The sequence below is a fragment of the Oryza brachyantha genome, chromosome 3 (assembly GCF_000231095.2).
Source record: "Oryza brachyantha chromosome 3, ObraRS2, whole genome shotgun sequence".
NCBI classification, from domain to species: Eukaryota; Viridiplantae; Streptophyta; class Magnoliopsida; order Poales; family Poaceae; genus Oryza; species Oryza brachyantha.
In genome coordinates this window covers 995,925-1,020,302 of record NC_023165.2, presented here as the reverse complement: position 1 = coordinate 1,020,302, position 24,378 = coordinate 995,925, and the positions used below count along the sequence as shown (strand labels likewise).

General features: G+C 37.8%; 1 protein-coding gene and 1 long non-coding RNA gene across 3 annotated transcripts; one reads left to right on the top strand and one right to left on the bottom strand.

Annotated features, from left to right (window-relative positions):
* The first annotated feature begins 521 nt into the window (after nucleotides 1-521).
* Nucleotides 522-22,840, top strand: LOC102720685 (MADS-box transcription factor 50-like). Of its 2 annotated transcripts, none has more exons than XM_015835515.2 (8): nucleotides 522-746; nucleotides 892-1,119; nucleotides 21,255-21,333; nucleotides 21,911-21,972; nucleotides 22,057-22,156; nucleotides 22,260-22,301; nucleotides 22,378-22,419; nucleotides 22,610-22,840. In XM_015835515.2, exons 2-8 carry the CDS (start codon nucleotides 938-940, stop codon nucleotides 22,790-22,792), a joined length of 690 nt encoding a protein of 229 aa, XP_015691001.1. In that variant the 5' UTR covers nucleotides 522-746; nucleotides 892-937; the 3' UTR covers nucleotides 22,793-22,840. The 2 variants fall into 2 exon arrangements, with proteins under 2 accessions (XP_015691001.1, XP_015691000.1); XM_015835514.2 differs by having other exon boundaries at nucleotides 888-1,119.
* Nucleotides 4,527-22,663, bottom strand: LOC107303948. The gene is made up of 3 exons (XR_001549940.2): nucleotides 22,576-22,663; nucleotides 11,271-11,397; nucleotides 4,527-4,855 (listed from the first exon to the last, which is right to left on the bottom strand). It is a non-coding gene; the product is annotated as an uncharacterized LOC107303948 (long non-coding RNA).
* Nucleotides 22,841-24,378: the final 1,538 nt, after the last annotated feature.

Here is a 24,378-nt window from a genome sequence, read left to right as displayed (position 1 = left end):
GTTTGGGAATTAACGCGGAATAATACGAAAGAAAGCGGCTCAAGTGGCAAGATACCAAAAGCTAGCCCCCCGCGGCCAGTGCCACCATACCCACACGTCGTGGTCGTCGTCGTCGTCGCCCTCGTCCTCCGCCTGCTGATCAATCACTGATGGCCGCGTGACTGACACGCTCGTCCGGAACGAGAGGGGGCTAGCAGCAGCAGCAGCAGATCGGAGAGAAGTTGCAAATAGCGTGTGGTTACGGGTGGGCAAGTGCAAAAAGGGAGGGCACCAATAATTCTGGGCTTCCTCCTGCTCGCAATTGAATTCCCTCCCCGAAAAGAGACAGCAGCAGCGGCAGCCAATCAGGGAACGAACTTTTTCCTCGGATGGGAAATTTCGGCATTGGCTTGCCTTGTTTGTTCGGCCCGGCTAAAATACCACTTTTACCCCTCGCGGCCGTGGTGTGGCCCCCTCAGGTTTCCTTTCCCTTTTTCCTTCTCCGCTCACCGCGGTGGCCACTACGCAAACAAGGAAACGCGCATCCGCGGCAACCCCGGCAGGGACCAAAAAGGAAAGCCGAGGAGTAGAGAGAGAGAGAGAGAGCGGCGAGGTGGGGGAGGGGAGGGGAGGGAAGGGGAGAGAAGAAGGAAGGAGGAGGAGGAGAAGAGGAGGAGGGGAAGGCGAGAAGACGGAGCTGGCCGCTACGGCCGCCAGCGAAACCCTACCTCGCACCGCACCACCACCACTCCTTGTTGCCATTTTTGGTGAGTCGCCCCTTGCCGACCTCAGACTCAGATCCCCCTTGCGGTTTAGTGCCACTTTTGCCTTGTCCGCCGCCCCTCCAATTGGGATAAAAAAAGAAGGAAAGGAAAAAAAAACAACAACAATCTAACCGCCGCGCGCAGGCAGGCAGGCAGGCCGTCGTTCGCGGGGGGATCACCGCCGGCGATCGAGGATGGTGCGGGGGAAGACGCAGATGAAGCGGATAGAGAACCCCACGAGCCGCCAGGTCACCTTCTCCAAGCGCCGCAACGGCCTGCTCAAGAAGGCCTTCGAGCTCTCCGTCCTGTGCGACGCCGAGGTCGCCCTCATCGTCTTCTCCCCGCGCGGCAAGCTCTACGAATTCGCCAGCGCCAGGTACGCCCTCCCCCCAATCTGCTCCACGTTTCTTCGTTTTGCTGCTGAGTGGTGGTGGAGAATGGGGGGTTCAGTTTAGTTTATTAGTCTTTTCCTGAAATCCTAAGCACAAAACCTGCGAGAACCCGATGGATCTTCGCGCTCCCTGCGCCGAACTCCTGTAGCAACTGCCCCGGTTAGATGGCCCTCTCAGACTTTTTTCTCTTGCAATTGTTTTATGGGTTTGATGAACTAACATCTGTGCGGTCTGCACTGAGCGGGCACCATGCTTTCCCCATCCATACTCTCTTTCTCTCTCTCCTCCCCATTCGTAGTAGTATCTGCTTGGACTGGAGTATCTATCTACTCGATTGATTTCTTCGAGCTAATAGTATTTCCCCAACTGCACACGTCTCCGGCCGAGAGATTCTCTTGCCGACGAGTGCGTTCTCATCTTCTCCCGCCAATCCTCACGCTTGCTGCAGTTTGGGCTGAACTTTAAAAGCATCCACTGCCGACCGGCGACTAGCTACAGGGATAGTTACTAGATGTAGGTAACTCACCACCCGATAAATTTACTGAATACGGCCAATAGGGAAGCTGGGTCTGAAAAGACGGCAAAAACTAATACTTACTGAATCAGGCTATAATTTGTCGAGAACGCACTTAATGTTTGCCTGAAGAAAGTTTCAGGGTGTCGTCGCTGTATTTTTGGGTGGTCCAGGCTTGTTAGACGGCTAGTTAATCACAGATTACTTTGCAATGTCCTTCGTTGGGCTACTTGCTGTTTGCAATCTTGTTAACTGGACTTACATCCCGTGCAGAAACAAAACCAATGCATGTGATAACGTTGTGTACTAGCTAATCCTGTATGCATGTACTGTGGTGGATTTAATTTCCGGACAAGTACTTATATTAACCAGATGGAACTATCGGTTTCACATCTAGTGGTGGTCTATTGTTGCTTCATTAGAGAGTACTCTACTGTACTCAGTGCCCACTAGTTTTTCAGAAATACATTTCACCGTCAGCTTAATTCCGATCTTTTCAGTTTTCCAATCCGCAGGACCTAATTAGTATACACTTGTTAACTTAGTTCTTAGATAACGTATGCTACTGAACCGCCAAAACTGCATTTTGCTTTGTTCAGCTGCCGTCTAAACTGTCACGGCTTTGGTAAACAAATTAATTGTGAAACTGGCAAGATAAAAGTTGTGAAAATATATGCAACTCATTACTGCCATTCTGGACGGCAATATGATGAGTACACTGTAGGGAGTAGGCCTATTTCCAGAGAGCCTCCAAATCTTAGTAAGGCTCTACAACTAAAACGACATAGCTTATTGCCACAACTGCACAAATGGATAAAGGAAAACTATGAAATTCTACATCTTGATCTTTCTTGCTGTCTTGAGGGCACTCTCTCAAGACTGGCTCTTTATCCAAAATATGTAATGCACCTATGTGGTTCACAGAAGGCAATAATATGTACATGAACATAGGGTGGGCACTGACTAATCAGATTGTATTTATTCAAGCCAAAGTCATGTTTGGGGGTGGAACCTAGCTAATATAAGAACCACATTATTTTTAGATCCGGTAGCCCCCTTAATAAGACAGAATGAAATAAGCATATTGGGTTGAAACACTCATGTTAAACCTTACACTACGGTTGTCTACTGATGTTTAGCTAACATGGATGTATGCTACATTAGACATCATATAAATGTCGCTCAGTTGTTCCTGCACAGTTTGTACAACTAGTATGTAATAAGGTTTATGCAGAAATTAAAACAAGACACATGCATATTTCATTTGTCAATTATTGTTTTGAGTTAACCATACTGATATATTCATATATATGTGTGTGTAACAATGCATACTCTAAGATTATATTCAGCTGATTTTTTTATGCATGCTTTGAATTAGAAAAGGAAGTTAATCATATCCTAAAATGTGTTGTATAAATCAATAAGCATTAGATTTGTCTTCACATTAATACTGAAAACATAGACTAGGATAATATAGGTGCTGTTTGAAAGCATGCAATAACACAATTTTCCTTTCCCTTAGGATAGAATGGGTTCCTCTAACCCTGAATGGAAAGAGCTCTTTATCATACACCTTAATGAAATTACTAAAATCATTGTGTCATCATAATTTGTCTTTTAATTTGTCCCCTCAACTTGGTTACTTATCATCATGCCACTCCCATTTCTAAAAACTTTCATAGAATAATTGTTAATCACATACTCCATCCATTCAAAATTGTATGGCCTGTTAGGTTTCATGACAAGGCTTTGATTCCCCTCAACTTGGTTACTTATCATGATGCCACTCCCATTTCTAAAAACTTTCATAGAATAATTGTTAATCACATACTCCATCCATTCAAAAATATATTGCCTATTAGGTTTCATGACAAGGCTTTGATTAACGATTAATCTAACACGAAAGAATTTTTATGACACAAACTGATGTTACTAGATTCATATTTGAAAGCACTCATATATGATTTTGCTTTTATATCACAAAATTGAGATCCTAATATAGGATTTTTTGTTAAAATATTTCCTAACGAAGCCTAATGCACCCTATACTTTTGAACATAGGGGGTACTCTAAAGAGAGAAAAATTAACAATTTTAATCGGTTTGGATAATAAATGTGTATTTAAACTACAATATTTAATATCTATAGTTGTACATATTTTTTAGCATTTTTCCAAATTTTATTTATTTTGGCTATGAGCATTTAGTTCTTGCATACACATCATAATTAGGCGGTAATAGCTTCCTTATCCAAACTAACTATATCATAAACAAATTTATCTAAGATACAAAGAAGACATTATGATGAATTGCTAGCTAATCTTGATTTAGGCTAGAGTATTCATGCATAGCCAAGAGATCCAAATGCCATTATTTGGTTGAAAAGAGTGCAAAAGGACAACTTGTGGGTGTGTGAGTTCATCGTTGCTAACTTGATGTTGTGTTTCTTGCTCCTGTGGGTGGGCCAATTTGGCTCACCATCAACGACTAGGTCTTCGATATCATTATTAGCAATTTGTCTAGCAAACCGAGAATCTTGTAGCACTACCAAATGGCTTTCCTGTCCTATCAAAGATAGCATTTTCCTAGCTAGATGTTCTAGCGTGCCCTACACACCCATTAATACTTTCCCCGATCAATTGTTTTACATATGTTTCAAAGGATCGTAGCAAACTTTAGTTTTGTGCATGAACCTTCATACTAGAAGGGAGCCAATGTGTAGTTTAGACATATTAATTTTATAGATAACATATAACATTGGGGGCTCTGCATAACATCTAGTATGTAGCATGTTATCATCTAATAATGTTGGGTAACAAAAGAATATATTAACACATTTTTTAGAATAAAAGAACTTGATACATGAGTTTGGAAACCATATTTAGTGAACCATTACACGTGAAGAAAATATGGACTCTAAAACTCAACTTGAAGAACACAATATTGCACATTTCACTAAAGAATATGAGAGATAAAACACAAAATTTACAAACATGAGTGTCAATATATTATCTTTAACATCAACCATCTCATTTAAAGGATGAGTTCCTTAGCTCACACTCAATGCATTCATGAGCATTTCTTGAGGTTGAAGACACCACTTCTCTTTACCTAATTGGATAAGAATATGCCCCAAAAGATGGCTTTCCATGTCACCGATATGTCACAACCAAAGATGGCTTTCCATCTCACCGATGTCACATTATCCTAACAAAACACATCATTGATAAAGTTAATTAATCATCAACAAATTTCAATTGCTTCATATTTCTACTCAAGGTTTATGTTGACGTCATGACTTATATCACCAATATACTACCATTTGCAAGCTATGAAATTGCAGTTGAACAAGCCATATAGTAGCATCCTCGTAAGAGAATATCTAACATAAGATACTGCCTCACCTAACTTTTGTTACTTATCATCATATGTAGAAGGGAGGTCTTCTCAACGTGCGAACTAGATGCTCTAGAAACCTCGGCGGATTGGATGAACAACATTCTACCCATGCAACACACCCCTCCTTGCCATTCTAGAAATACAAAGATTTGGTAGAACTATCATGTACATGATTTCCAAAATGTCTTCATTGAGCTTTCTTAAAGGCATTTCTAAATTCCTCACTAGAACACATATGGTATTCACTAATTTATAGCTAGGCATGTTTCCAACCCACATGGGTTCGACCACAAAAACAAACTATAAAGTTAGCTTACAAATCAGAATACAACTCCATCTAATGCAACTCAACACCAATAATTTATAGAACCTATTGTGCATGAGCAACAATACTACACTAATTACTAGTAGGACCATATTAACCTTGAATTGACATCTAGTATGTAGAACAAGCTTGTATGATCCTATCGAGTCAAAGAGGCCTCGACATTGTCAATGAGGATTATGGATACACCGTGAACCCATAACAAACTAAATGAATAACGTGTTGCCCATGCAACACACCGTCCATTTTACCTTCGTAGAATCATGTGGTAGATAACTATCTAGCCGTAAATCCCTAGTGGGGAAGCAATGGCTATCTTGATAGGATCACCCTATTTCCATTAAATCATTGGAAGAACGGGTGGTGAGACCATCAAGGAGTTGGGCAACTAATAGCTAATTTTAGTTCGTAATGTTTGGTGATAGAGTAATGGACACCCCCCTATAGTTGATATAGCAATCGTAGGACCGCTAAAACAAGAAAGAAACACATTGCTTCACTTTGCTACGAAAGAAACTTCGCTGCATCTCCCGATGATTGTTTGTTTGTTTACTTTATTTGAGAAATAACCTCAATTTTCTTTCAGCATGAATCAAAAATATCTTTAGTAAAATGAATTTCGCAATAACTATTAGTGAGTTTAGATGTGAAATATTCTTTTGGTTATTGCGCACAAAGCATCAGGTATACTCTTGGACCATATTGAAAACGTGGGGCTCGAAAACAATTTCCAGCAAGTACTTGAATGTGCAAATCAAAGTCCGTATGTGAAATACATGATCGTTTTACCACATGCTGAAAGAAAGGAATAAGGAATTCTAGAGGAAACTAAATTCAAATTGATACAAATATCTTCATATTTAGTTCCTAATTGAAACAAAGGAAAAAGGAATTCTAGAGGATTTGTGTCATGGGAAATAATCCTATGAAGCCCTCTGAACCAAATAATTTATATATACTTATTCTTATAGAATAGGCTTCTCTAGAGAAATTTTGGAGGAAAATAAGCATGAGGTCTCACCTCATATTTTGTTTTCCGTATTTTGAGTACCAATGTTTTTTTGGGCCTATGAAACAACAGTTCTAGAACTTTCTTGTGTTGTACAATCCAGTAGGAATCTAATGTGCATGTCATTTCATTCCTTCTTTTTTTTTATCATGTGCTTGAAACACTTGGATTCATGGTAGATGTATGGATAATTTATGTGCCAGAGAGTCTACGAATAGATTCGAATGATTTAATCATGCATAACCTCTAGTAAAATTATTGAACATCCAATTCATGTGTTGTTTGATTCATTAGGAAAGTAGACTTAAAATGTATTGACAGGTGATCTGTTTGATTCACGTGCCATCTCCTGTATTGTCCATGGATCTCGGACAACATACTTTAATCTGCTAAGAACAAAGGCATCGATGACCTGCGAGATTGTATTGTGACACTCGTTTAAGAGCCATGTGAAGTCTCATAAGGATTCACTGTCCTATTTCATAGCATGTAGATTATCCTTGATTGTGTCTCTTATAAGTGCCTCAGAAGTTCACCACAAATTGTTTTTAGAGATTACTTGTAGATCCCTTCATTTGTAGAGTACACCTAGAGATATTCCTCTAAATATGTATTTCCATCGTACTTCTCCTCTGGGCTAGATCAAGACTTGGATACCTATAGATGATGTAAGGTGCATTCACGATTATCGTGCTATTCTTGACAAAGTTGTCATGTAGATCAAAATCTTGGCGAGAACATCAACAAAGTATCTTGTTTTCAGCTAAGCCTGCGTGTTTCTATGAGTACGATCGTTATTTGCGTTACCCCTGCGGTTGCCATTGCCTTCATCGCTCTAGGAACCTCATGGAGGTAGTGACTTTTTGCTAACTGATGGAGTTTTTTCCTGTCATTGTTCCGTACCTTCAAAGAAAGTAGTGTTGAGATTAGTGATAGAGGATTTTATCTATTTGAGCCACTCCATGAGTTGTGGGTGTGGAATGATCTACCGAAGGTTGGTCCAGCAGAGAACGTGCAACCACAAGATGTTGCACAAAAGTAATATTTTTTATACTCGGAGGGAATGGAAGTTGTTGGTGATGTTGATCTAAGTACATCATGTCTTTTGGTGTCTTGCGCCTTTCTTTTGGATCCTTACGTTTGTTTTCTCGATCACTCCAACATCACAGGAAGATGTTGAATTCTAGAAGGCTCATCTGGATCAAATCCAATGAACTCCCACTAAGCAATTGAGGTAGTCTTCAGTGAGTCTACTTTATCGAATCTGACGAGAGGGGAGTGGTATGCTTGTCGTTGCATCCTTGTTGATGGAAACAACTTGCTGGGTGACCTCCGTCTTGAACACCTTGCACTTAGATAATGGGTGAGAAACAAGACCCCATAAGCACTTCGTCAAAACTTTCCTGTAGGATTGAGATTGAACCCTCATGGATGATTTTGGTATATAGATTGATAGCTTCATTGGTTTTGCCAAAGCATTAGCTGGCCAGATTGATCATTTCGAGCCTGAGCTTTCGCTTAAACCTTCGTTGAACGTGTCACTTCTCGAAGTCATCGTCAATGGAACAAGTAATACGATCTAGTAGGTGGAATCAACCTTGGACCATACTATGTATTTTTGCCTTGCATGGAGTTGTTTTACTTATGTAGTTGTACACACTTCTATCTTTAGAGCTAATTGTCTGTAGATGTATAGGTATGCAGTATCTTAGAGACGATTTGCCCATGCATAGGTATGTTATATCTAGAACGCTAACACAATTCTTCAAGATATGAGCCTTTTCCATCTGTTATCCCTATGAAATTACAAGCAAAACCTCGGGAACTTGACAAAGTAGCCATACCAAATTTGGTAGAAAATATGCTCTTGTTCTTCTCCATGTCTGATGGATCCAATTTTGACATTGATTCGTTTAGGATTGTTGACATTTTGTGTCGTTACACCAAAAGTGAGTTGTTGCTTTTTGGTTAGCGAAGTGAGAGAGCAACATATCTACTTTTGTGTGGTCAAGTAGAGTAACAGATCCACTTTGTGTCATAATGTGTAGTTTTGTGATTTTGTGGTCAATAGTGTATTTCGACAGGCTCTGTATTATTTGCCTATGGTATATCAATTGAACTATTGTTGACATGAAATCTGTTGATCTGATGCGCTGATCACTCGCGAATGCCTAGGAGATTTGCTTAGCTCTAGTACAGGTCCTTCATCGTAGGATTTATCGAAATTAGGTGTGTTACACAGTTTCATCCTACAATTGACAAGGCAAAGCAAGAAACAACGGTAAACCAACATCAATCGATCGACTATTAGGCTGATGGATACTTTTAGGACCTAGCGATTGCGAAAATTGGTCATGCAGGAATTTATATGTAAGAGTATAATGTAAATAAACTATAATTGGGTAGAATAAAATATAATTCACTGTAAAAAGTAATATTGACAAAAATAGTCTTAGAAGATTGGACACAACCGAGATAGTTAAGACTGAGATAGTAAACATGACAGATTGTTATATTGATTACGCATGAGTTGATTCGGCTGTTTACGCAATTAAAACATAAAAGCCTTTTCCATCATGTAGAAGTTTAAGCAATACATAATATTAGAAGATCGAACTGAACGAGACATTAGAAGATTGTAACTAGTGAAAAAAATTAGAATAAAGGTTATGTAACAACAATTGATGGGATAGAGTTACATATCGGCTTTAGATTCCTAAGCTAGATATAATTCCCACCAAACATTAGTATTATTGAATACCATCCTGATACATCATACTGAACCAAGACAGTACATCATTGAGATTACAAAATATGGTTTAAACTTGTAATTATATTTGCTTAAATAACTGGCTGGTAGATCACTTGGATATATTATTGGCTAAAACTCCAATAAAACAAAAAATGTATGCATATGGATTGATCTAAGCTAGCAGTTAACAACAAATGTAATTGATCAAACCGAACTAAGGCAAAATTAAGCTTGAAGTAACTAAAAATTTAAACCATCCTAACAGCCTGTATGCTATCCATAGCAATCTAGATAATGATAGAATATCAGATAAATCCATCAAGTAAATCGACTAGAGTGTCGGATCTAATCAAGAAAGTCCTAGCCAATCTAGTCGATAGGGGCAACGAAGCTAACTTACATAATAGGAGATCGAACTAAACCGATGCATCCCTACACTAACAGCTCGCTCTATCGAAAATAACCATGGGCGTACATATTTATACCTTCAGTTTCGATATTGTCCCCATTGGACTCGTAATAGGGCCTATTTCCTATTCATAGTCCCGATTTCGGATTCCATCGGCTGCAACTATTTCCCGCTATCCTATTGCTTCTTCTCCACCAAATTGCTTTGACTGGGACAACTTGTAGTCTGATTCACAAACGTCTATCCTAAACAACTATATTTACTTTGCCTCAAATCAAACATAATTTCGCATAAGGATCATTTTGTGTAAAATTATAACCTTATTATAAAGCTTTCTAGAGAACCTAAATAATTATGGAAATAATACTTGTGGGCATCATCAAGGTTTTATTGCTTTGTTTCAAACCAATTGGGTCATGGACATTAGTGGATGTTTGTGATTGTCTTCTAGTGTTAAAAAGTTCATGTTCATCGTAGACATTTGCAAAATGTTTTGAGACATATTTCGGGTGACAAACAAAGTCATGAAAAGATAAACCATACATGTATTGTAGCTTTCATGGTTGCCCGTATCCTACTTTTAGTATTAGAAGGAAAAATATTTATTTGAACTTAGTTATAGAAATAAGTTTGAGCTTGATATGTGTATCAAGGAAATTGGTGGAATTAAATTGGGGAAATATTGTGATTGGTTGAGAAGATGGAGTGGGATACTTTAGTCATCAAAGTTGATCATTAGTTGGAAAGGGGATGTGTGTGTTGAAGCTAAAATATTAGGGAAAATTCATCAAAGAGAAGTCTTATGAAAAAAAAAACATATTTTTATCAAAAAATACTATAATCTAAAAAATAAGCCAATTCATGGAGATGTGGTGTATAGATATTAATGACCATGAACATGTTAGAAGAACCGATAAGCCTTGTTTCATTTATACATGCGAACAAAGTTGTCTCAAGGGAATAAGGTGGCTGACACAATGCTTTGTAATTTATGGTGTAAGATTTTGTGTGCTTTTTAGGAGCATAGCTAATATTAACAATCTTGGGCTTCCTCAAACTTATTATTACTTGACTTGAGCTAGTTGTGTGTATATATGTGTAGCCAAGGGCCCCTTCATTTCTTTTGGCTTGGCCTTGCTAACTTGCCCAGACTAGCCTTGAGCCTTAGTTATGAATGGCTTGAGGCAAATATGAATCTTGAAGGTAGATAATGTAAGTGAGTTGACATCAATCACTCTTTGGGAATTTCTTTTGGTCGAAGTATCGTACTAATGATTACACGTAGTGGCTAAGGAACAATATTTGTTAGTAGTGTTCATCTCGTCAGCGTAGTATCTGACTAATCACTTGTAGGTGGTAAACCTCCTTTATCATCAGGGCAATTGGTAGGCTAGTTAGTTTAACAACTGATTGTACTAGCTCAATCGGTTTTAGGCTATTGATGAGGAAAATGGTTTGACCTAAGATCTATCGTACCCTAACTTTAGGGGTTTGCTATGATGACATTTTCCCTTACTAAATTTCGTGGGTGTCTATCCAACTCACCGAATTATGTTGGTGTGTGTTTATCTAATGGCTCATTGTGGATTACATCGGTGCCTTACAAAATTGAACCTTATCATTTGCCAAGGTTTTATTTTTGTAGTTTTTGAAGTTCTGCAGTGATCAACAACTCTCTTGTTCATCAGTTCATTGTCTACTTCATAAGAGGACATTTGAAAATCAAACCTTATCACCATCAAGGTTTCTCTTTTGTAGTTTATAGAAGTCCCACTAGATGTTGCCTTCCTCTCGTCCCTTTACTCCTGCTCCACCCAAAATATTTCATTCCTTGCCACTTCCAACTTTGTAACTCCTGTAATATTATCCATCAAGAATGTAGCTATTAATATTGAAGACATCTTTTGAAAATCAATGAAATAGTGAAACTAAATATGTCGTTTGATACCAAGGAAGCACGTTAGAGAGAACAAACATATAGAGAATCTTTTTAGGATCTTTCTATATGAATAGTTATATATTGAGATTTGGAGTTCTCTAGCGATATGCACAGCCAATGTTAGCCAAAACCTTCCTAAATCTTGATTAGGTGGGCCACCTACCACTAGGCCTATACTCATTACTACTTGTGGTGGTGTCGTGTTTCACTGCACCTCTATGGGGCTAACAAGTACTAAAGCTTATGGAGTAAATCTTCATAGTTTGATCCTTTGAGGTAGTAAACAAGTCATGCAACAAAAAGTAACCATTTGTTGGGATAAGGGTGCCTGGTCCCCATTATGTCGGTCTATGTTGTACTTCACTAATGCACCTAGTCACCTAGATACTTGTGAAATATATCTTTAGCCATAATGGATCCCCTAGCTGGTCACCGTTTAATCACTAAGTCGTTGTAGTCGGCAGTCAGTTGGTTGCCTAAACTACCGATTAGGTAATACAACCTTCATTTTACAATGGGAGTATTTCTAGCATTTGCAAAATTCATATAGATGTTAATGAATCTATACTTATATACAAATAATATATAGGGATCAACAGATTAAAAAAACCTTGACTTGTAATTGTAGGATGTAAGACAACCCTAGGTATTAAGCGTAGAAGAAGACCTAACGCAAGTCAAGAAAACCTTCGAACCCATGTCTCACCCTTGCTCAGTGGCACCATAGTCCACGTGAGAACGACCAACAACCTAGGCCGGGCCTTAGACCTTTGCTTTGGATTGGGACAGATGAGAGGAGTCAAATCTAGGACCTAAGGAGTGCTTACTAGAGCCACCTAACCAAATCAGCTATAAGCCCATTCGCTACATGGATCAATAGATGAATCCAGGTATCGCCAAAACGTCTTATAATATGAAAATAGAATATTAGTTAGACAAGCCACTAACTAAACTTGTTTTGATATGAAAACACTTGCGTCACCTTACAGTAATCCATCGTGAAGCCTAGTTTACCTTACGAGTTACAGCGATAACTATTGAACCTACAAATATGGAAAAACAAACATGTAAGAATGAGGCAATCGTAAAATAACACTAGTGTTTATCTTAATTCTATCTAGGTTCAAAGAAATCCATAAGTACCTACGGGGATTTCAACAATGAGGCAATTGTCATGTGATCAATTAATTAACGTAATAAACTTCGTACCTACCTACCAGGAACAAAATAAACAATTCCCAAATCTGAGTTGATTAACACTAAGATGTCGTGATTAACATTAGTAATTGTTATATTGGTGTCTAACAAAAAAAGTCATGTGAAAAAAATAAAGAATCAGGTTAAACTAGTTAGTGGATGATTGGATTAAGTCCCTTTCCTGATTCCAATGTCATGCATTCCCCCTATTGAATGCCCGTAGCTCCACTTTTAGAAGCAAACCCCTCAATAATTTATTCCCATCTCATCCCAAGCGGCGAAAAAGTGTTGGCTGAATCCCATAAACATGTATAATAGTTCACTAAAACTACCTATTTTTAATTCTATGTCTTGTCATATTAAGCTACACGACCTTAATTGTGTCTAGACCATAGATAATTACTCTATGGTTCAAATTGTCTCTTTTCTTCTCATGTCATGAATCCACATCACCTTAGTTTTAGCATTTTGGTTGAATGATCAAAAGTGCAAATTCTAAAAAGAATATAAAGCCGTGGTTTAGCTACAGAGCAAATCCATTTTGCACCTCAATAGTATTGTTTTGATACAATATTCACTAGGCAACATGTGTGGTTTCATCTAGTTTTAGTTAGATTGAGATAATATAGGTATTAGAAAGATTAACAACATGACTCCTGCAAAATAGACTCAACATGACAAAATTATGGTTGATATTAAGAGAGCTAGGCTATTGTCGTTGTTTAGACAAAAAAGAGCCTATTGCTAGACAAAAAGGAGAGCTTAGCATGTCGTGCTAATTTCCCTCGAAGACACATGCAATCCCTTCTTACTAGAGAAATTAGAATATGGTATTAGAACGATGTCCTCAACCCACTATCTTGGTTTGTTCAAAATATAATGTCGGTTTGCATTATTGCTCCATTCTTCCAATGTGATTTGACCTCCTAGGTGTAGGCCAAGATGAATATGTTAATAAAAAAATCTCACATGACATAAATAAAATACTAAATAAAATTGGTGATTCCATTAGTTCTATTACTAAGTTGTCTTCAAGACTATACTACAAGATGCATACATCATTTTGCTCATATTCATGAACGTTAGAGAGGAAAAAAAATCAACACTTTCAAAAGTTATATACCTATATCATGCTACATAAACAAATTAATAATATCTTACAATCCGTACATGCATAAGCATCACCGTACCAACCTCTTTCTAACACAATACACTTGACTAGGAAGGTTATGGTTCCTCTAAGCAATCGAAGAACCCTACAAGAACAAAGAAAAACACACTAAATTATGGATGAACATGAAGGACATGGTGCCTAACTGCTTAACCACATGGCACCACAGCTTGGAGTAACCCTAGGGTCGTCCTCCCATTTTAGGGAGGCACAATGTGGCACACGTAGGTGAAGTCCTAAGTAATGTTATAAGACCCATATGCCACTCATGGACTGCCACACAGAAGTGATTGTTTGGTTGAATCTAGACGTATTTGAATGAATTGGTGAGTAGGACCCACCATTTGAAAGTGCACTTCATAAAATTTCCAACAAGTACTCGTAGGCCTATCAACCTCCTAGATCAGAGGCTAGGCCCACTTGAAATGGATGTTAGGAGAGTCGAATTTGAATCCGCAACATTTTTGAACCCCATGCCTTTCCTCAAATGGTACAATGGTGACATTATCGATTGGGAGAAGACTTCGCGGAAGACCTTTGCATGGTGCCCAATCAACTTCATTGGTCATTCATTTCTTTCGTTTACGTGCTTGCATTTGTTTGATACATGTAGGAACTTCGGAAAGTAAAAGACATGAAACTCATGTTCTAGTATTTCTTTGCTTTAAAATGTAGATAATAAACTTAATTTTCTTTGGTTTATTGATATGAAACATATGTTGGCTCATATTCGACCTAATGGTTCGGTTATCCTCATTTGATAACTTCTTAATACACTATTTGTATACATGGAAATCATCGTATGGGTTGTCTAAAAAGGTATTTTGTGATAATATTTTACATTATTGGGTTATAAGTATATACATCGTTCAATTTTCAAAGTAAGTGTGGTTAACACAAAATTTGGGAGACCGTGTCAAAGTTCTTCAAGAAAAGATCATCAATAAAAGGCCTATCACACGAAGATTGTGGATTATTAGACCTTAAATAAGAATTGAATGAGGCACACATGTATGCATAACTTTGTAATATGGGTGATAACGATTTGATTGGTTCCAATGTACTATTCATTTGCTTTGTGCAATCTTTTCTCAATTAACATCGTGTACAGTCTAATTCTAGTTCCTTTTTAGCAAAACTATGTAACTTGCCAAAGACATTAATCAACAATTGTGACCATAGGTACTAAGTTCATGTTCTTTTTACATGTATTGATATAGTCTCACCCTTATTGGGCACAATAATTGAAGATAAACCACCTTATGGCACTATTACCTCTTTCTATGGTGTATTGGTGTTTGTCTAGTTGTCTCTAGATTTTTATTCTTGTCATCAAATGTATATTGTAATTAAAAATAGTTCTCTTTTTCAAAAAAAGATATATATTAATTATTGATGAGATAAGTCTAGCGTTATACATCTATATATATTTTTTTCTTTGTTTTTTGGCCTCATCATGTTTGACTGCATCGTGGTTATTTGTGTACATAAGTTTGCAAATGGGTATATTTTGGCTATGGTTTTTATAGTTTCTTTCATTATAACTATTATGTCTATCTTGTCTATTAGCTCTTATGGAATGCACTTATTTTGGCAGCTTCACTACTTAACTCAAAATGAAGATGTTGGGTCAATGAGAGAGCATGCTCGATACACAAAATATTTATCACTTTTTTGTAGCTCTATCTATATGTAGCGTATGATGTTTGTGTTAAGCCCTTAACTAAAAACATGTAATTGCCAATGAAAATTGCTCCGTTTTGTTTCTATACAATATTTGCCTCCACTTGTTCTTTTCAGTTACATAATATTCCATTAAATATAAGTTTATAAATTCGTTGGTGCTAGTGCATGCCTATTGATGTAAAATTGTAAAGTTTGCTTTGTTAGCGTATTTGATGATATACCTTGGACCAATGTAAGAAAAAGGGTAGACAGTCCACCTCAATGTTTGCAACCGTTTCCATAGCTCTTTGAGTTAGCTTAACCCATATAAGGCCATAACCTTCCAAGGGTAGTTTTTCATAATACCTTGTCTATGTAGAGCTATTTATTTGCACCTAACAACGGTGTATAAAGTAAACCCTTCTCTGCAGGTTTTGTTACATGTATGCTATTGCTGCCCCAAGTGTTAAGCTAATAGAGATGATAATTATTATATATATAATAAATTTCCATTTAGGAACAAGAAAGTACAATTGTTTGTCACAAATTTTCACAATTAAAATGCAATACCCTGCTTACAGAATCTAGTCTAGCCCATATGTTTGTGTTTGTATGCAGTGATTTAAAAATCCATCTTTTGGCCTCATTTTGTGAAGAATTGAGCTGAAGTTGGCTATAATCTATGAGTTTATATGATTGTCTTTACACCAACACAATATACCCTGGCTAGAAACTTTGTATTAATTGTATACTGTTGCTAAACTTATGCTATTTAACACCCGCAAACCAGGAGACGCCCAAAAACACTTGTAATGATTATCACTCATTTAGCACTAACATTACCAAATATGATATAGAACCCTTGATTTCTTACTTTTGAGTATGTTATACTCAAAGGAATATTTAGGATCAATCTAGTTGTCATGGATCATTACTAACTAATGGTAAATCATTCAAGCGATTCTAGGCATGGAAAATCCAAAAGTTGCACCACGCAATATGTGCATTTGTTAATTGGCTCATTTAATATTATAACCAATTACTTCCTGTCATAAATAAATAAATAAGAAATGGTTTAAAATTGCCATTTTCATGTATAATATTTCTTGTTCTTTTGCAAGTAGTTCGAATGTCAATAGACAATCTTCTCATATTTACTTATCCACACCCTAGCTCCAATGTCTCAAAAGTTACCACACTCTACTCCTTCGCAACCCATATCTCATTTTCCGTGCACACACTTCCAAGTTAAACAATGTGCTTTTGCAAAAATATAAGGAAAGTTGCTTTTAAAAACATAGCATTCCAGTTTTCAAGTTTTATATATGTAATAATTAATTCATCATATGTTGCCAAACGGCTATGTCGATAAGAGCTCTTGGGCCACTAATAATTTTCTACGCAAGTTACTAAGCAACCTGTTGAATATGGCTTGTCTTCAACATCACTAGTGATAAAACTACTCTCATGTGCACCATATTATTTCTATATTATTGGTTGTCTGTTGTAACGTGCATGGATACCAAATTTTGCTTAGATTCATCATTGATGTTACAACTTAGATGAAATCTACTTTCACGGTTTTCTGCTTCCTCCATTCATTTATACTTGTCTTCAAGCACAATTCTAAACATCGACAATCTATCTTATTGCAAATAAAATTCTAAATATTTAAATAAATTTCATATTAATTAAATGTCTTACATATTAAGCATATAAATATTAAACTTGGCATTAATGTAGTTTACTCATTTCAAAATTATTGGTTGTCAAAGTTACAATAGTCCTGGTTGATGGTGATAACAAAAAGGAATAGAGAGTATTATACAACATCAATTAGTACTTGATGTGAATTCGTAAGTACACAAGATTTATGGATATCAAGAAACAAAGGCTCGACGACCATAGGCCTGCTCGGGCTCATGGGCCTTCAGTGAAGGGACTTAATACTAAGTGATGGTGCAGATAAAATACGTATTGAGTAGGGCCATCATTAAGTTTGCTCTTTGCTCAAACTCAGAATAATTCCTGGATAGACCACTGTAAAAAAAACATATGTCCATAACTACTAAGTTTGTAGAACTGTAGGTAAATAATCAATTATAGAAGATGCCATAGGCTACGACATAGTTGACATATCCTTCTAAAATCATCATGTAAATTAGTATCTTGTTATCCTATTAGTTTGGCATATTTATGAAAGTATTTGGGTCCTCTAGTGAGTTGTCAACTTAGTAGACCTTTAAGAATATTTCTTCTAGCCCTTTTTGTATTAAAGTATATAAGTGGAAATAAAAAAGACAACATGTTCAATTCATAGTTTAAATGGGGGAAAGTATATAAGGAGGCAAGTATTAACTATCTTTGAATCAACAAAAGATATTTATAATATGAAAGCAGTAAAATATCATAGGACATTTGAATGCCACTCATATAAGCCACCATTTTCTGCTTGCCACTTTTGCAATTGTCGCTACATATTTCCCACCGGAGAGAGTTTTGAATTTTGTGCATATGTAGTGTGGCATATAGGCATGTTAGCTTGGATTATTGGCTTGAAAAGTTAGGTTGCCCCTCTAAGAAGAAAGGAGTCATCAAAGCTACTAACTTGGTTATCCATGTCCTTGGATGCCCACCTTGATGTAGTCATCCTGATCGATGAACTCCACCCATAGTAGAGCTGTTGTGTTGTCCTTGTTCCTCATTTTTTATCCACCTCACTATCCACCTACACTACTCTACAACCCTCGTAGCACTTAGCAAGGGGGTCCAACCTACCTACTTTCATGTAGCAACATGTGAGAATGCCCACTATAGTGGTGCTACACCACATTGCAGCAGCTGAATAGCAAAGATGGTCATGCCGAAGAACTCCATTGCTACCATCGCTAGCCGACATGTTCCTCCACCCTAACAAAACATCCCCTTCCTTAAAGTTGTGCTTCTTGTGTAAGCGAGGGGCATAATGAAATGGAAGAGAAGATGTTTGTTGCTAACATTACTAGTCAGCTTTGTTTCAAGTCAACATCTGCCATTGATGACCACAACTAGGATAACAACCGCCCTACACACAGGATTATACCTTGGCCAAAGCATCTTGGGATGTTACATTTGACGTGCAACCGCCATCATTGCCTTCCTACCTATCCTGGTCTACTCAACCCCTCCATATCCTCCACTATTGTCCTTGGAATCGACACTAGTTTGGTCCTTGCTTGCAGATCCTCAATAGCTAGCATTGCCAACAATGACATTGACAACTCCATAACATTGAGGGGTGTGGAAGGGGCATAATGAATTTTTGACGTTTGCAATCCACATTGGTACGCCTAAGTTACACACCATAGTGTCAAAGCTGGCACAAATTTAAGAAATATTCTCTTTGGTGGCAAATACGTAGGAACAACCATGAAAGTGGCAAGTGAAGAGTGATAGCTTGTAAGAGTGGTAAACAGTTAGTTCCCAGACGATTTGGGATGCCAAGTCCAAAATGTTTCCTTTCAAAGTTTGGAGAGATGTACTAAATGTATACACAAGTTAACCCTACATGGCCCTAATACATGACTTTCACCACTAGAATACCATACGTCATAGAATAATTGTGTTTACCACTCATAGATCTACTTGTCAAACTCGACCGAAGAAGGTTGCATCCAATTCACAAGTCATAGTGCATTAGCTCAAGCATTGTGTGAGTAATCCCACCTTGCTACTAGAGCATTAAGATATAGATCCAAGTGTCAAATATGCTCTAATCCTTGGGTTAGCCACTATGTGCAAAACAAGAGAAAAGTGTAATTAGACTTGTGTGCTTATGGGGTATATTCAATATGTTATTGGTACTAAGCATATCTTAGTGGTCGAAAAATGTGATAATTGCAAAGGGCTAACCCTACGATGAGGTCAAATACTATGTGATAGTTGCAAGGGGTAGGTAAATGGTGGTTGTCCTCCAATGGTTGTGGACATGTTATTGTTCAATCATTAACTATTGATCCTACAACATTGCAAATTGTCTACATTTCATCCATGGTTATTAAGATGGTTTGACCAAGGCCATAGTTGAGGGGTAAAATGTGCACTTTTTTGCCTTCCCCTTCCCATAGAAGATAGGAACAACTTATTATCTTTACTTATGACAAACATCCAAAAGTGGCAAGTGTGTTTGCAAGATTTTTTGAACCGACAATTATAGATTATGTTTTAGTTCTGATGCCACATCATTTTTTATTGTAAAAATCAGTTGTTTCTTTTGGAATAAAATCACATTTTGTTCATCGATAGACACATACTCTTTCAAAATTAACTAACTTGAAGTTGAAACAACTCAGACAGATAGTCAAAATTTGGTACACTAGGATTGCAAGAAGCCATGGCTGAATTTTTGCTCCAAGTTTTCGTACCATTTGTTGGCTTCAGCAAGAATTTAAGTAGCTGGAGGCTGGCCATGGGTCAAAGTTAGTCTAATATAATATAATCTATTGTATATTTATTTCTTTACTCTTGTAAAAGTAGTTACTACTTCGATCCAGCCCAAAGGGTTATTTCCATGGTTGCATATTCATATATGTTTGTGTGTATACAAGATAATTTATTTCTAATGGTATTCCCCACATGTGCATGTGCTAAATGTACCAGGTTTTAGATTAGGAGAGAATTACTTTTGGCAATTTATTTTCTTGATATAGTATATTGATTAGAACCTCTTGTGGTGACGTTGACTAGATATTTAAATAACTCATTATATTGTATCGACCACACGAAGGCATTAGCCCTTCCCAAGGAAGAATATGGTGCCACAGAATGTCACCTCGTTTTTTTGGTTAAGTGAATTCTATTGTAGCAGCAGTCTTATGATTAGTTCAGATTAAATAAACAGATCAAGTTTCCATATGGCTGATAGTTTAGTCATTATTTTATGATTAAGTTTTTATCAAAAGTTTCTCTTAGTTTGATATCATTTGTTCAGCAGTTATTCATTATTTCATTCACATGATTCCATTTCTTACAGATTTTAAACCTACCAGCTGTACCATTTACCACACTTGATAATTAGGTTTTATGGATAAGAAAGACCATTCAATGATGAGCTTGGGCAAAGTTTTGATCACGCAGAATGACAAATGATGGCACAGTAGCCACATCTCTGAAAGCTCTGGAACAGTTATGCCTTCTATAAATGGCCAAAACGGCAGATTCTCTGGTGGTATTAGCATGTAAACCCCTAAAATCTGTTCTAACGTTAAGTCAGGAATATGCATGAATGTTGGAACTACCAATTTTATCCGTAGCTAGTTATATCTTTTGGTCTGTAGTTTTTCTGACAATTGGATATATCTCACACAGTGAATCAAAATGTATATGCAACGGTCCAATAGGCATTCCTATGTTTTCTTAATAGTAATACTTTAAATACCCTTCCAACCTCACAAGTTTCAATTGTCATGTGATATTGGGGTGATCTGGCCTAAGACAACAATATAACAGAGATCAAACATGTACAGTTGGAATATGATATTTTCTTCTTATTGGAGTATCAGAATAAGGAAAGGTGTGAAACCTCCTTAGTTGCAGAGAGGAATTCACCTTTGACTGCATTCTTTTTCTTATTTAATATTTTATGAAGCTATTTGGATATATGGTTTGAGAAATATCTTACATTTTGTGCTTTTCTAATTAAGTTTGCATATTAACATTACTGAGTTTCTGACATATCTTGTTTCTTTTCTCTTTACGTCAGTACACAGAAAACAATTGAACGTTATAGGACATATACAAAGGACAATATCGGCAATAAGTCGGTACAGCAAGATATAGAGGTATATGATTCTGATTTACAAACTTGGTTATCACCACGTTATTGTTGATAGATTGATTTGAGTGTTCTTTATGTCATATGTGTGGGTATAAATTCCATTGGCCAATGTCATATGCTGCTCCCATTAATGTATTTTGTATATTAAGGCACTAGTGTTGGGAACTCTGTTTCCAATTTTTATTTAATTTGGTTGCCCATTTTTCTGATAGATTGTATTTTTTTTAAAGAGCAATCCCAGCAGATTATAGGTATGCATAAATAGGCATAAGATTCCTTCACCGAAGCAGATGTTCGTTTGTTATAGTTCAAGTAAGAAAACGTGATTATGAAATGATAAAATATGTATATGAAAGAAATGTCATTGCAGTATTATTTTAAAACAAACAATATATATAACAAATATATTATACAAGCAACTTTCAATTCACCAATTAAGGACGTGCAGTCTCTCTGAGATTATGGTAGGAATGTTTGTGCTGACCAGTAAATAAAGGACTTGAGCGCTAAATGGGTGAAGTTAGCATAGGCTTGTTTTCGTTGGACAATTTCATAAGGTTGTTTGGTTATCTGAATTGTAGCAAGTAAAAGCTGACGCTGAAGGTTTGGCGAAGAAACTTGAAGCTCTTGAAGCTTACAAAAGGTACTCACTTCGGTTTGCACAATTTTCATCCTTATAGCTGTTAAACTAAGTTATTACCATCGAGTTTAATTTGTTGACATGCAGAAAACTGTTGGGTGAAAAGTTGGAAGAATGTTCTATTGAAGAACTCCATAGCCTGGAGGTCAAGCTGGAAAGAAGCCTCATTAGCATCAGGGGAAGGAAGGTTATCTAATCCATCATTCCATCTTCCAATTCAGTATACAATCTATATACGTTCACAGCAATGAATCTATGGCCACAAACTTACAACCTTCTCTGCACACTAGACAAGGCTGATGGAAGAGCAAGTTGCCAAGCTGAGAGAGAAGGTATAATACCCTTACTAACCTATCATCTGCTATACTTAACCGAATTAGTCCTAATGTTTTGCAATTAATCTATCAGGAGATAAAATTGCGCAAGGACAACGAAGATCTACGTGAAAAGGTAAACCGAGCGAAACTTTTGCTGCCCTGAAGACAGCAGCAGCTAAACTCTATCCCCCACACCCCCAGCCTAGCATATGAGCTAATTCATGTGATATCTTACGTCTGGACACCAATATGAATGCCAAAAATATTCTGCAAACGCGTAATAATTCACCTGATTTGGTCCCCCTGACCATGAACTTGTGCAGTGTAAGAATCAGCCTGCGGCCACGGTGGCCCCTGCTCCTTTAACTGAAGCTGCGAACCCTGACCTTAACAACAACGACGACGACGACGACATGGATGTGGAAACTGAGCTATTCATAGGGCTGCCTGGCAGAGGTCGCTCCAGCGGTGCTGCAGCAGATGCTCAAGCAGAGCCCCATTCTTAAGTAGCAAGCCCAGGAATAAGCTGGATATCTGCGTTCAGAAAGGAGATGCAATGAGCCCTAAAACCCCCCATCACGTTGTATATCTACTTACCTGTTGTATCGACGTCCATGGTTGCAAATTGAGAGATGCGTGCATGCACCACCAGGCAGAAACCTTCTTCGGTCGGCTGCCTCCACTACCATCATCTAAATCGAAATCTGAAGTGCATAACTTGTATGAATTCCTGCTGCTGCTTGCATGCTATAAGCTTTTGATTCATTTCTCTCTGGGGTCGAAGGCGAATTGATTGTTGGGGAGTTAAAAAGACTAGGTAAGACACATTCAGGTGACAGATCGCTTTGACCCACCTGTATCCCTGTTGGTATTGCTCGACGTTTCGATCTCCTGAAGGCTACCTGTGGTTAGTCCTCTCCCTGACGTGTCGATTCGGCAGAGGCAGCCGACGAGACTTCTGGACCCCAGTCGCTTCGCGCTTCTGGTAGCATCGATCGTCGGCGAGTGAAAACTGTTTGGTTTCGCATGCCGACGGCATCATGTGATGTTAATTTCTGTGGCTCGAGATGAAAACATCTCCTCTCCTGTTTGTTTGCTGCGAGTAAATGCGTGCAAAACATTCCATGTTCAGTTGACAGAATCGAATTAATCAGCTTGTATCGAGCAGCGAGTGGTAGGCGAAAAGCTGGCCCCACACACACATGCAATTTAGAGGGAAGAGGCAGGCAGGCAGGAACCGCACGGAATCACAGTAGGGTTTTGAGAGGGAACCCATTCGTTGCTGACATGCATGTGCTACACGTGGTGCTGGTGTATTAGGAGCGGCGGAATGCACACGTAAAGTCGCTGTCGCCTAGGGCTTGCGGTGATCGTCCAATGGGCCGGGCCGAATTGCTGGGCTGTCACTACGCGATCGCTTCGTGGCCAGTAGTGGGCTAGCCGTGATGGGATAAGCCCATTAGCAAGACCCGGCCTGAGCTTCCCGCGGCCCACGGGACTCTCCGCGTGCATCCCGTGCGATCCTGCGCGTTTTTTTTTAATTCTTTTGCTAGTGACCGGAAAATAAGCCTAATTTCAGTTAATTTTTTTGGACGGCTTAAATTACATCAATTTGTGTGCTACAGTATCCGTGTCTTATAAAAGTTAGTACATGTAAAATGAAATAGTATAAAAACTGGTAGACGATGAATAACGTAGTAAAACAGTTTATAAATGGAATAAAGTGCTACATCAGGATCACAAAATCGCTTTTATTATGGAGCAAAGTGGAAGTGCAAAATCTTTTGTATCATGAGACGGAGGATATACCATTAATCCCCAAATTCAAAAAAGAAATACACATGTATTTTCGAATGAAACGCTCTAATAGAATAGAAAAAAGAAGAGAGACGTCAAAGGAAATAGAAAACATGAGCTTTGATCAAATGTCTGAAATCCTCTAAAAAAGTGAAGGAATAGCGGAAATCCTATATGAATTTTGGAGCGATTCCTATAATCTTAAACACCTATAAAGGAAAACTTTTCATACAAACAATTATCCAAAAGTACTAAAAGTTTCTTTGTTTTAAAGGTTCCTTATTATACTATCTTT